Raw genomic sequence first — 12,393 nt, forward strand, 5'->3', positions numbered from 1 at the left:
TGAGGCTCGAACCCACAAACCGTGAGATTGTGACCTGAGCCGAAATCACGAGTCGGATCCTTAACTGACTGAGCCTCCCAGGTGCCACTGAGCTGAGACTATTTTCAATTCTAATTATTTCCTGAGGTCAAGCACCCAGAAACAAATGTATCAATTGTGTGGAAGACTGTTTTGGAAATATGGATACCAAATCAGCCAACATCTTACCAAAGCACAATTCCATCACCAACAGCTTTGAACAGGTCGTCTGTATTCGGGTTCATTGGTATAACATGTCTGCAGTCGGGATCATTTTCCAAAGCTTTGTTTATCCAGTTAACAAAAGCATATTTTTCTTCCTCTAAAATCATGTTGGGTAACAAGAAATTAGTCCACACTCTAGGTTGACCCTAAAGCCTAAAATAATTTGTACAACAGTGTTGAGCATTAAAGACTCACAAACATGGGCTCATCCTCTTTGGAAACCCACACACTGGAATATAACATGGTCGTTGAGAGGTACACAATTAACAGAAAGAATCGAGCAGGGTTAACTGATCCTTTGAGAAGTTAGTTACCAAATTCTTGAGAAATTATTACTTTGATCATTGTAGAGCTCTACGATAACAAAGCCCATCATTGCACCTATTTTATAATATCTCTCACAAGCGAACAAAGCCATACAATAGTTATATGCCTTTATGGCAAGTGTCAGTCCCAAGTCCAAAGACATGCCACAAAGGGCTTCTACTATATTCTTAAGTAAGAGGCAGTGTTTTTCTAGAGCCCCTCCTTGACATGGTCGCATGCATCCGACTTAGTTCACCGCATTAACCTAACACGGGTGAGACTCTTACTATTACCTGAGTAAGAATGCTGTGTCCCTTCGCTGGAAAGCTCCGAAGTGCCTCCCAGAGCACAAATCCCTTCTTTCCTGTTGATTGCCTTGCGGAAGGTTTTGGCAATATCACTGCTTTTTACCTCTTGGAAAATCTATTAATGAAAATACAGCGTTAATTCACGATTCGTTTTAAAATTCGGCTCAAGGATAAGCCCACCCTTCTTCTTCTATCCTGCGATCCCCCGCGTTGTCCCACACAGGTGCCGAGGGTTAAAGGCCACGGAAAACCGGCCTTGAGTTTGTCAGATGCTACTGAACGTGAAGCCAGAGAGTCAAGTGCACACACTTGTGAAAAACAGTAAGTGCTGCATGCATCAATCCGCTGTAAGCCAAAAACTAGTGTGGTTCACAGGCACAGGTAAATCTGCTCATTTTCTACCAACAAGTGAGCCTTTGTTCATTCCCTGGAGAGAAAAGGCTGAGGGATCTCTCTTCTTTAACCGCAATTCTTAGTGCAAAGTAAGAGGACATTTTTAGGACTCAGCCAAAAAAAACCCCCCAAAAAACAAAAAACCATACATCTTTTTTGGACACAATGGTCGGGGCTTGTTCAATCAAAATGTACAGCGTAAGAAGGGGAAAGAATGCACTCAGCTGGCAGCAAAGAGACCACTACGGAGAATGAACACACGCAAAAAGGAGCTTTTCAGTGATTGTCTTGTTTGAGCATTTATAAAATCCAGCTTCTCTTCAAAAACAAGGAGCATGGCTAACAAAATTAACGTGTACTTTCTAATTATACGAGAGCAAGTAGTAACAGAGAGAATTTCTACCCTAACTGCCTGATTGAATGAATGGACCTTCTAAAGGACGATTTGTAGATTTCTATTTATTTTTAAGTGTTTCTTTGTCTTGGGAAAGCGATAGTGAACTAGTGGGGGGGAGGGGCAGAGGGCGAGAGAACCCCAAGCAGGCTCCGTGCTGCCAGCACAGAGCCCGACGTGGGGCTCGATCCCATGAACCGCGAGATCACGACCTGAGCGGAAATCCAGAGGCGGACACTCAACCGACCGAGCCACCCAGGCACCCAGGCCTATCTGTATATTTTTTAAATACTGGAACTCCCCTAAAGCCAAATTTGTTCCTGATCTACCAATGCACAGGGCGGAAGTAGCCGCCTCAGTAAAATGAGAGCAAGATGTAGCATCTTCATAAAAACTTCTTTAAAAGGTGTTTATGTGCTTACAACACAAAAGTGGACTTTACAGAAAGAAACGTGTGGCCCTAATGGAAAAGATGCTCAACAAACAGGAAGTCAAAGGCCTTTAGCATTATTACAGGTACGTGTACACACGCACACATACATACACACACGCATGCACGCACACACGCACATACACACAGAGCACATCTCAGGAGGTACAGCCTGTGTTTGAAGTTCATCGACCAGGATCACAACAGCTAACAGTCTAGGTCGTGTCTGTGAGAGCTCTCTGCGCCATTAACCGCGCCCCGGTCATTAACTGTGCCCGGGTCGTGCACAAGACAGTGCCAGGCCAAAAGCAGGGAGGGCCCTTTTTGTATTTAGATTTTCCAGAAGAGCACCTTTCTGGTATGAAGTCACTAATCTACGGATCCAAATCAGAGAGTGACTTTTTTATAACTGGTGTAAAAGTTGTTAAAGATACGGTTGGTGGCCCAATCACAACACAGTCATGTTTTCCTCTTACCTTTCTAAAATCCTGATTCTCCTTGGACTTACAGACCCAGTTTTATTTAGGAAAAGAGTTAGGAAGCAGGTAAGTTCCACAAAATCAAGCTTACTCAATTTCCACAGCTCTGATTTTTTGGCTATAACTAATTTCTCGAGGTAGAATTCTGTTATTTCCTTAATTTTTAAATTTTTAATTAATTTTTTTTGAGAGAGCGCACATGTGAGCAGGGGAGGGACAGAGAGGGAGGGGGAGGGGGAAAGAGCATTTTGGCAGGCTCCGTGCCGACAAGGGGCTCAATCTCATGAGCCGTGAGATCATGACCGGAGCCGAAATCAAGAGTTGGACGCTTAACCGACTGAGCCACCCAGGCACCCCTAATTTTTACATTTTTTAAAAGATTTTATTTTTAAGAAATCCCTACATGCATCATGGGGTTCCAACTCACAATCCTAAAGATCAAGAGTCGCCTGTTCTACCGACTGAGCCAAACAGGCACCCGCTTGAGGTAGGATTTTAGAATGAGGATGCACGTGTGTCTATGTCTGTGTATGGGTGTAAGCACACGCACGCTGGCCACTGTAAATACTGGTACTCAGCCACCAGAATTACTTGTCCTCCTTTCTGGCCATTATACTGAGTCCCGTAAAGTATCAGTAGCACAGAGCTGACTACGCCTGCACTCTGGGTAATTTCTGAATTATTGAAATTATTTGTATGTACAATCTAATTTTTTAAGTCCAACTTTAATTTCATTTTCCTCAATTTCCGAGCCAAGATCACATAACAGAATGGTGACCGGCCCATGTAGCCATGGTGATGCTTTTGTCCTCATAGTTCCCCCTTTGATAACAATATATTGCTCAGTAAAAATTTTTTTACAATATTTGGGGCGCCTGGGTGGCTCAGTCAGTTAAACGTCCAACTTCAGCTCAGGTCATGATCTCACGGTTCGTGGGTTTGAGCCCCGCGTGGGGCTCTGTGCTGACAGCTGGGAGCCTGGAGCCTGCTTCGGATTCTGTGTCTCCCTCTTTCTCTGTCCCTCCCACACTCACTCACTCACTCTCTCTCAAAAATAAATAAATATTAAGAAAATTTAAAAAAACAATATTCACTATTCTACCTCATTCTGAACTCTACTTCATTTAGTAAAAACACTATATAGTAAATTAAAATCTGAAATGTGTGCTTTTCCTCATGCCTGACATACCATAAATCACTGACATGACAAGAAAACACCCAAATCCAAAATGTTACTGCCTCAGAAATGAGCTTCGAAGAGTTTTTTTTTAATTTGTTGTGACTATTTTTGCCTCAAGGATCATCTGCTTCTAAAAGTTAGGTTGAGGGGTGCCTGGGTGGCTCAGTCATTTGAGCGTCCAACTCTTGATTTCGGCTCAGGTTGGGGGATCTCAGGGTTGTGGGATCGAGCTCCATGCTGAGCATGGAGCCTGTGTAAGATATTCTCTCTCTCTCTCTCTCTCTCTCTCTCTCCCCCCCTCTGCCCCACTCTCCCACTCACACTCTCTCTAAAATTAAAAAAAAAATTTAAATAAAAATGAGGCTGATTCCCATGATCACAATTTCAGCTGAAAAATAAACCGAAATTTATATGCATCATGGAAAAGAGGAATAATATAAATAAGAAGTTAAAAACAATGCCTGCTTTATAATATCCTAATGCAATTAGTTCCATAGCGCTCGTTAAGCTCATGCTTGGGAATGAAAGCGAAGTTGCAATTAAAGTAGTTAATTTTTAATTGCCTTACAAAGGTTATATGACCTTCATCTTCTAAATATTTGTAAATAAATTATTCTAGCTAAGCTCAAATGTTCAGGTTCATGGTATTTTCCTCTGTGCCTTGGAAAAAAAAATTGTAAAGGAATAACTGAAGCTTTATGGATCTTAAATTGATTCACTGCAGGAGAATTCACATTTTATTTCCTACTTTAGTGAAGAAATTGCTCCAGTGATAACGCTATTTGAGTGGAAGCTCTGGCTTAACAAGAATCTCTGAAATCAGAGATAACACAAGGCCGACTACTGTGCTGAAGTCTTCTCAATGAATCTTTTCAAAGCTGCCCGTTGTGATACTAATGAGCTCACTGTTTTGTGCTGTTTTCCCTGGCTGAGGAGGGGCTGCCACAAGCTCTGGGTATATGCTCCTCGCTCGGCTTCTATCCGTCTTTGCCGGGTCTCTTACAGAGCATATGCATGTGTCTTATTCCTTTTTAAAGTTCTGTCCCCTTTCGAGCTCAGTGCAGGACTAGTGAGTGGCCAGACGAAAGCAATCCAGAGACATAATGACTTAAGCGGAAGGAAAGATTTCAGAAAGAATTGCAAAAGATTGACTGGCTTCCAGGGTTTGAGGCTTGCTTCCAAAGTAATACGTTTGAATTTTTCCTTTTTTTCGGGGGGGGGGGGGGGGAATCTGTTGCAAACCTGAACTTAGTAATAATGGGAAAAGAACACTGCCTTTTTTTTTTTTTTAACAACTAATAACGACATAACATTTGCTCTATGCCTGGCACTGTTCTGAGCACTTAGGTAGCGTTACTTAACCAGAGGAGGTTGGTGCTATTAGCAAAAGTCTTAAAACAGGTCAACAACTTAGTACCATTATGCAAGACCAAGTTTCTGACTGTGAAAATAAGAATTTAATGTAGACATCTCTGCTGAAAGAAACGGCCATATCAGTCTTTTTAAAGATGCAGGGGAAAACGCCACTATAACCTTATAGGTATAAGAATGCGGTTAATTTAGTTTTGAAATACTCAGAAGAAACAAAATCAGAGCATTAAACTTAACTTGAATGTCTGAAGGTTACATATAATCTAGGGACTCTTTTTTGCCTTTATATATATATATATATATTCTCTGAAGTATATATACATCTCTGAAATTAACATAAACTGATTTTATCTGTAGGCTGGTTTGCAATTAACACCTCTTATGCAGTAATTTAAATTTTAAAAAACCCCTAAGATGTACGAGCTGTTTATTTCTCCTTCTTTATGTTAATACCCACCAGGAGTAACTCGCCTCCTTTTTCACAGGTAAGTAACATCTATCCATATTTTGAAAATTTTTAAGATGTCTCATTGGTGACAAAATAGACAGAAACATCGATCTTTCAGTACGGTCATGCTGGTATCATTCTGAAACTTCGGGCAAGAAATTTTACTGCCCTTCCTATTGAAAATGTCTTCAATAGAAGGGAGCTAAGTGGAAAAAGCCATTGGTTCCCTATATAATGTCGGGGAAGCTACTTCCTTTTTTCAGGAATCCAGGCTTTTATTTTTAAAACAAAGGAGCAGAAGCATATTGATTGCTTCCAATTTCAAAATGTACATATTAACCTAAAATGTCCTCATCAATATTTTTAAAAAATTCCTAGCGATGCCAGAATTATTCTGCATATTATTCACTTTTTAAAACTACAGTAAGGTAATTAAAGCTCCTCACTTAAAAGCCTCAAACAGCCGTGCAGAATCTGCAACATTTCAAAATATACAAAATTAAATATTTCCCTGAGGCCATTTTTCTCAAAGACACTTTCATAATTGTGTCCTTAATAATACTGGCACACTGCAAATCTTAATGATTTAGGTCTGTTCCCTCTAGGAGATCAAAATTATGAGCAGCAAACTGGATCAGAAATAACCTATCATCATTAACTACTACTCGAAGCTGCTTTATTTTTTTTTCCTTAAATAGTTTATTATCAAGTTGGTTTCCATATAACACCCAGTGCTCATCCCAACAAGTACCCTCCCCCATGCCCATCACCTCCCTTCCCCTCTCCCCCGCCCCCTCTCAGCCCTCAGTTTGTTCTCAGCATGCAAGAGTCTCTCATGGTTTGCCTCCTTCCCCTCTCCCCAACTATTTTTCCCCTTCTTCTCCCACTTTGTCCTCCATTAACTGCCTCCTAATCCTCCTATACGTGCAAACATATGGTATTTGTCCTTCTCTGCCTGACTTATTTTGCTCAGCATAACACCCTCAAGGTCCATCCATGTTGCTACACATGGCCAGATTTCATTCTTCCTCATTGCCGGGTAGTGTTCCATTGTATAGATAAACCACATCTTCTGGATCCATTCGTCCGCTGATGGACACTTAGGCTCTTTCCATGTTTTAGCTATTGTGGAGAGTGCTGCTATGAACATTGGGGTACATGTGCACCTATGCATCAGCAATACTGTATCACTTGGGTAAATTCCTAGCAGTGCTATTGCTGGGTCATAGGGGAGTTCTAATGTTAATTTTTTGAGGAACCTCCACACTGTTTCCCAGAGGGGCTGCACCAGCTCGAAGCTGCTTTAAACTCACAATCCAACATGCAGTTACCAGGGGAGCACATTATATATCAGAGGACGTGCAAGTGCTCATATTACAAGTCAATTGCAACTTACTATTGAACACAGAATTCAAAACAAAAGCCTTTGGCAATAACTGAGGACAAAAACAGTGGGGAAGAGATCAGTAGGTCAAAAGAAGATGGCATGAACGATACTATTATAATTATGAATTATGACACATGTCTACATTTTTAAACCAGGTCCCCCCCCCCCACCACCCCCACGAAATGTATCAGCTCGGTAGACATCATTGCTTAGTGGATTTGCTTCCGGAACTCTGACAGTGTTCTAAAGGAGTTCATTCTAATGGGAGAGAACATACCAGAATTTCACTGGCTATAGTGAGCCTCGGTTATCACGGTAAAGGAGGATGAGAGTGCTAGGAAGTTTGTGATAAATAGGGGGTACTAATTACCTGTTTGCGACCGTAAAAGGAATGCCTAATTAGTTCTAGTCAAACTCAGCCTTAAATTCACAATGAATAAAACCAATAAAATCTTAATGGCGTCCTTAACTGAGAGAAGAGGCAACCGCTATTCTTTCATATACATCTCAAATCCTCAGCCAATGAATATGGATGGAAGATGGCCTAGGTAGGCTGGTCCACTAGCAGCTACCGCGTCAAGCTTCATTCAAAGGAGCTACGCATACACCCTCCAAGCACTGAGTACAGAACTATAAACTAGGTGCTTGGGAGCAGAAGACTTAAGTCAGCCCCCCGCCTTGAGTAGTATGTGATGATACTAGCGAAGACGAAGAACATTTTAAATGCCTCTTCCAATGGGACTAAAAAGATACGCCTCTAACTTTTAATTAGCCAAATTATCATCCTAGAGAAAATGGTACAGTTAAATGTTACCACCTAGCAGGAGAAGCAAACATCTTTTTAATCAGAAAGTTCAACTCAGGAAGCTTCCAGGACTGTGAGTCAGGGTGTAGTGTTAAGGTCTTGGAGCACGTTGTCTACCACAGGAGACGGAACATCTCAAGGATGGCACGTAGCACCTTGAAAAGTGCCCTTTAATGATGCCCCAAAGGAAACGGTTCGCATTTCACAGAGAGTCCAAATTCCGCTTTTGACTCTGTGAGCATTCTTTTTCTCGATCAGTTTGTTCAGCTATGCCAATGGCGAAATGAACCAACTAAATTTGGTGAGAGAAATTGTATGAGTTGTAACAAGACGAATACGATATAGTTCGGGACTGGACAGGACTTATTGTCTACCCGCTAGACAAGGGAACAACCATTACTCCGAATAATGGGGGATTTTCACATACTTACATAAACAAATTCATCGAAACTTATCTTCCCATCTTTATTCCTGTCACCATCCAGCATGAGTTTCTGAATGATTTCTCTCACTTTATATCCCGGTAATGGCATATTGGCTTCCTTGAAAAGTTCATGAAGTTCATAGTCACAGATGAATCCATTGCTGTTGAGATCTTTGAACGAAAGGAGAGCAGGCACAGAAGGAGAAAGTTTAGGAGAAAGAAATTAATCTAGGAGAGTATTTTTTTACAAGCAGAGTGGTTTTCTCCATTTGAGACTCGGTTCACAAGCTTGCCTAAACACTGTGTTTGCTTTTCTTACCGTGTGGCATCTAAGGTTGTTTAAAAGGGAAATGCAACTTTTAACTGAAAGGACACGGTTTACATCATGTTTCCTGTATTTTAAACAGTGCATAAGTGGCTTCACTTACAAATAGCATCCCTAATATCAACAAAGCATGGTTGTCTAATAAACTTATTTTTAAATCGTGAAGATGATAGGACTTAAACAAATTCATAAGACTATACCAATAAAACACTGCCGTGGCATAAAACAATTTCTATGGTACCTACGTAGACGCTTTGTGCCCCTCCTTCTTCCACTAGCTCAAAATATTTTATGATTTGATGCCGATCCTATTACTCACAAAGCACACCTGAAATTCAGCTACCCTCTCCAGTGCCAAATTTTTTTTCGAGATAATGTAAATAAACATTAATCCAAGACAAATATAGAGTCCATAAAAATAAATGCCGTTCTAAGTAATGCAAATATTTACCGTGCTTCTATAAATAATCTTTTTGTCTTTGTGCTAGGAGAATTCTAATGGAGTATATATCTTAAATGCTGATGATACTGAGTCTGAAACTGCTAAAAATGTGGGAAAAAAAAGAGGTGCCTGCGTGGCTCAGTCGGTTGAGGATCCAATACTTGATTTCCACTCATGTCATGATCCCAGGGTTGTGAGAGTGAGCCCCATGTGGGGCCCTGTGCTGAGCAAGGAGTCTGCTTGAGATTCTCTCTCTCTCTCTCTCTCTCTCTCTCTCTGTCTTTCTCTCTCTCTCTCCCTCCGCCCCTCTCCCGGGCTCTCTCTCTCTCTCTCAAAAATAAGAGGGGGGGGGGCTGATGAATGACCAAAAGTTAATTTACTGGGAAAGAGGGCTAATGTCCCGAGTGTTGTAATCACTTGGGCATATTTTTTTAACTAAAGAAAATTGTATGGTTACCAGCAATTTCAAACACCTACTGTTTAGCATTCCTTCTTATCCCTTAGGTCTCCAATGAATTTCATATGTAAATTTAATTATTATCATAAAAGGATACAATCTCAATGGAGAAATGACTCAAGATGATCACAGCACTGTTCAAGAAAATATATTGTACAGTTAATTTATTTGATACGTTACGTTATTTAAAAAAAATCTTATGCTTATTTATTTTTGAGCGAGAGAGAGAGAGAGAGAGAGCAGGGGAGGGGCAGAGAGAGAGGGAGACAGAGGATCTGAAGCAGGCTCTGTGCCGTTAGTGGGGCTTGAACTCTTGAACTGTGAGATCATGACCAGAGCCAAAGTCGGACGCTTAACTGGCTGAGCCACCCAGGTGCCCCTCTATTTGACATGTTACTTTACAACTGTACCAGGTACAGTTCTGGGAACTGGGGATGTCACCACCAATGAAAGAAAGTCCTGCTGTCCGTGGGCTCACATTCTCATGACAATTAATAAGCAAATAACATATATCGTGAGGTAGAGCTATAAAATAATGCAATATAATGTAAGTGCTATGATGAAAAATAGAGCAGGGTAAGGGGTCATACTAGGGGCTATTTTGGCCCTCAGGGTACCTTCAGAAGTGTCTGGAGACATTTCTCATTGTCACAGCTGGGGGCCAGAAGGAGGGGTAGCATGTAGAGCTACCAAATATGCTACGGATGCACATGACCCCCGCCCACGACCCGGAATTACGCAGCTCAAAAGGTCAGTGGTCAAGGCCGGCCACTTTGATGAGATTATAACTGAATGAAGGCTTCTGTGAGGTAAGGGAGCACATCAGGTGGGTAGCTGGAGGCAGAGATTTCAGGTAGAAGAAAGAGCAAATGCAAAGTCTGTGATACGGAAGCGCCTGGTGTGTTTTGAGAACAGCAAAGATCCAGCAAGACATGAGCAAAGGAGAAACCAAGAGATGAGGTCAGGGAGCGGATCATGTAAAGTCTTATCAGTCAGGCCAAGTGCTTTGGACCTCATTCTAAGTGTGATCTACGTGTAATTCCGTTAGCCGATTTTTGTCAGCCATTAAAATATCCTATATGAAATCCTAGGAAACCATTTCCCCAATATTCTGAGGGCTGGTGAAATTCTACGTTCAATTTTAATCAAGTATACTTCTAGAGCAAACGAATAACTCTTAAACATAACGAGTGCATTTAAATCTATCAACTACACTATGTATACTTGTAAAACATCATCTTCAAACTCCCCAAAACTTCTGAAAATCATGGATATTTCCTTCCACAAAGAGCCCTCAGTGTCCCTAGGGCACATCTTTACTTTCTTTGCTTTGAATTAATGAAAGGCCATACATCAAACACTTTCTTAGTCAAGTGTTTATATGTAGAAATCAGTCCGGCAGCAACATCTGCAGTTGCTAAAAAGAACAAAGTAATCCACATGGTACTGTGGTAGGATTTTAGCAATTTTTGATGAATGAAATCCTTGAGTTTAAATAGAACTCCTCCCAAGCATATACCAATCTGTTTCTCCCATTTTCATTAAAAAGTTAAAATAGAGGGGGCGCCTGGGCGACTCAGTTGGTTAATTAGCCGACTCGGTTTCAACTCAGCTCATGATCTCATGGTTCGTGGGTTCAAGTCCCGCACAGGGCTCCGCGCTGACAGTGTGGCGCCTGCTTGGGACATTCTGTCTCTTTCTTCCTCTTTCTCTGCCCCTCCCCTGCTCTCTCTTTCTCTTTCTCAAAATAAACAAATAAACTTTAAAAAAAGTTAAAATAGAAAAATTAAAGGGGTGCCTGGGTGGCTCAGTCAGTTGAGCATCCAACTGCAGCTCAGTTCATGATCTCACGGTTCGTGGGTTCGAGCCCCGCATTGGGCTCTTTGCTGACAGCCAACTCAGAGCCTGGAGCCTGTTTTGGATTCTGTGTCTTCCTCTCTTTCTGACCCCCCCCCCCCCGCCCATGCTGTCTCTCTCTCTCTCTCTCAGAAATAAAACATAAAAAAAAATAGAGCTTAGTACTAGGGTGTAAGTGTGGTATAGTGAAAGATATACAGCATAGTTGAAGGGACACAGTGGGAGTAATGTGACATAGGATTTGCATAAGTCACCTCTGCAGGTCTTCGTTCACCCATCTGTAAAGGAGTCCTTTGGATCAAATGACCTCCAAGGTCCCTTTTTGACTCTAACACGCTCTGATTCTAAATGGGAGTAGCCAAGACTTCACAAACCACACACACACTTGCACACACACTTTTAAAAGATATTGGAGGTAAAATAATGCGTATTAAAAACACATATATAGTAACATTTTTTTTTATATTTTTATTTATTTCTAGGAGAGAGAGAGACAGCATGAGCAGGGGAGGGTCAGAGAGAGAGGGAGTCACAGACTGAAACAGGCTCCAGGCTCTGAGCTGGCAGTCAGCACAGAGCCCGACGCAGGGCTCGAACCCACGAACTGCGAGATCATGACCTAAGCGAAAGTCGGACGCTTAACCGACTAAGCCACCCAGGCGCCCCAGTAACAACATTTTTATTTAAAATATTTATTTATTTTGAGAGAGGTGGGGGAGGGGCAGAGAGAGAGAGAGAGAATCAATCCCAAGCAGGCTCTGTGCTGTCAGCGCAGAGCCCGACGTGGGGACTCGATCTCATGAACTGCAAGATCATGACTTGAGCAGAAATCCAGAGTCGGACGCTTAACCCCCTGAGCCACCCAGGCGCCCCTAAGGCAAGAACATTCTGATCACTACTATATCACATTATCTAAATACAATATTCCTTCGTTCTTCAATCTTTTAGAAAAAGATAGTTTATTCCTTGCAACTATCAAAACGTTGTCCACTTGGCAATTTCTGATAGAAAAAATATTTTTAAATGTACTCTACTTTACCTTGACTTCTGAAACGAAGTAGCTGAGCCTAATTTAATCTGCGATTGATTCCAGTTTCCACCTAGCTTACAACAGGTGCTTAACTGTTCCTTTTGTGTTCTCAGC

The 12,393-nt window shown here is 41.6% G+C and overlaps 1 protein-coding gene across 2 annotated transcripts in view; it reads right to left on the minus strand.

The window, feature by feature from the left end:
- PLS3 (plastin 3) overlaps positions 1-12,393 on the minus strand; it is an 88,906-nt gene that overhangs the window by 20,976 nt on the left and 55,537 nt on the right. For both annotated transcript variants that reach the window (XM_039256077.1, XM_039256078.1), the window contains 3 exons: positions 8,176-8,339; positions 843-972; positions 208-340 (listed from right to left, as the gene is read on the minus strand). In XM_039256077.1, coding sequence (XP_039112008.1) covers positions 208-340; positions 843-972; positions 8,176-8,339 — 427 coding nt within the window. The remainder of the gene's footprint in view (positions 1-207; positions 341-842; positions 973-8,175; positions 8,340-12,393) is intronic.

The sequence above is a fragment of the Hyaena hyaena genome, unplaced genomic scaffold, assembly GCF_003009895.1.
Source record: "Hyaena hyaena isolate Hyena2069 unplaced genomic scaffold, ASM300989v1 scaffold_556, whole genome shotgun sequence".
In the NCBI taxonomy this organism is placed as follows: Eukaryota; Metazoa; Chordata; class Mammalia; order Carnivora; family Hyaenidae; genus Hyaena; species Hyaena hyaena.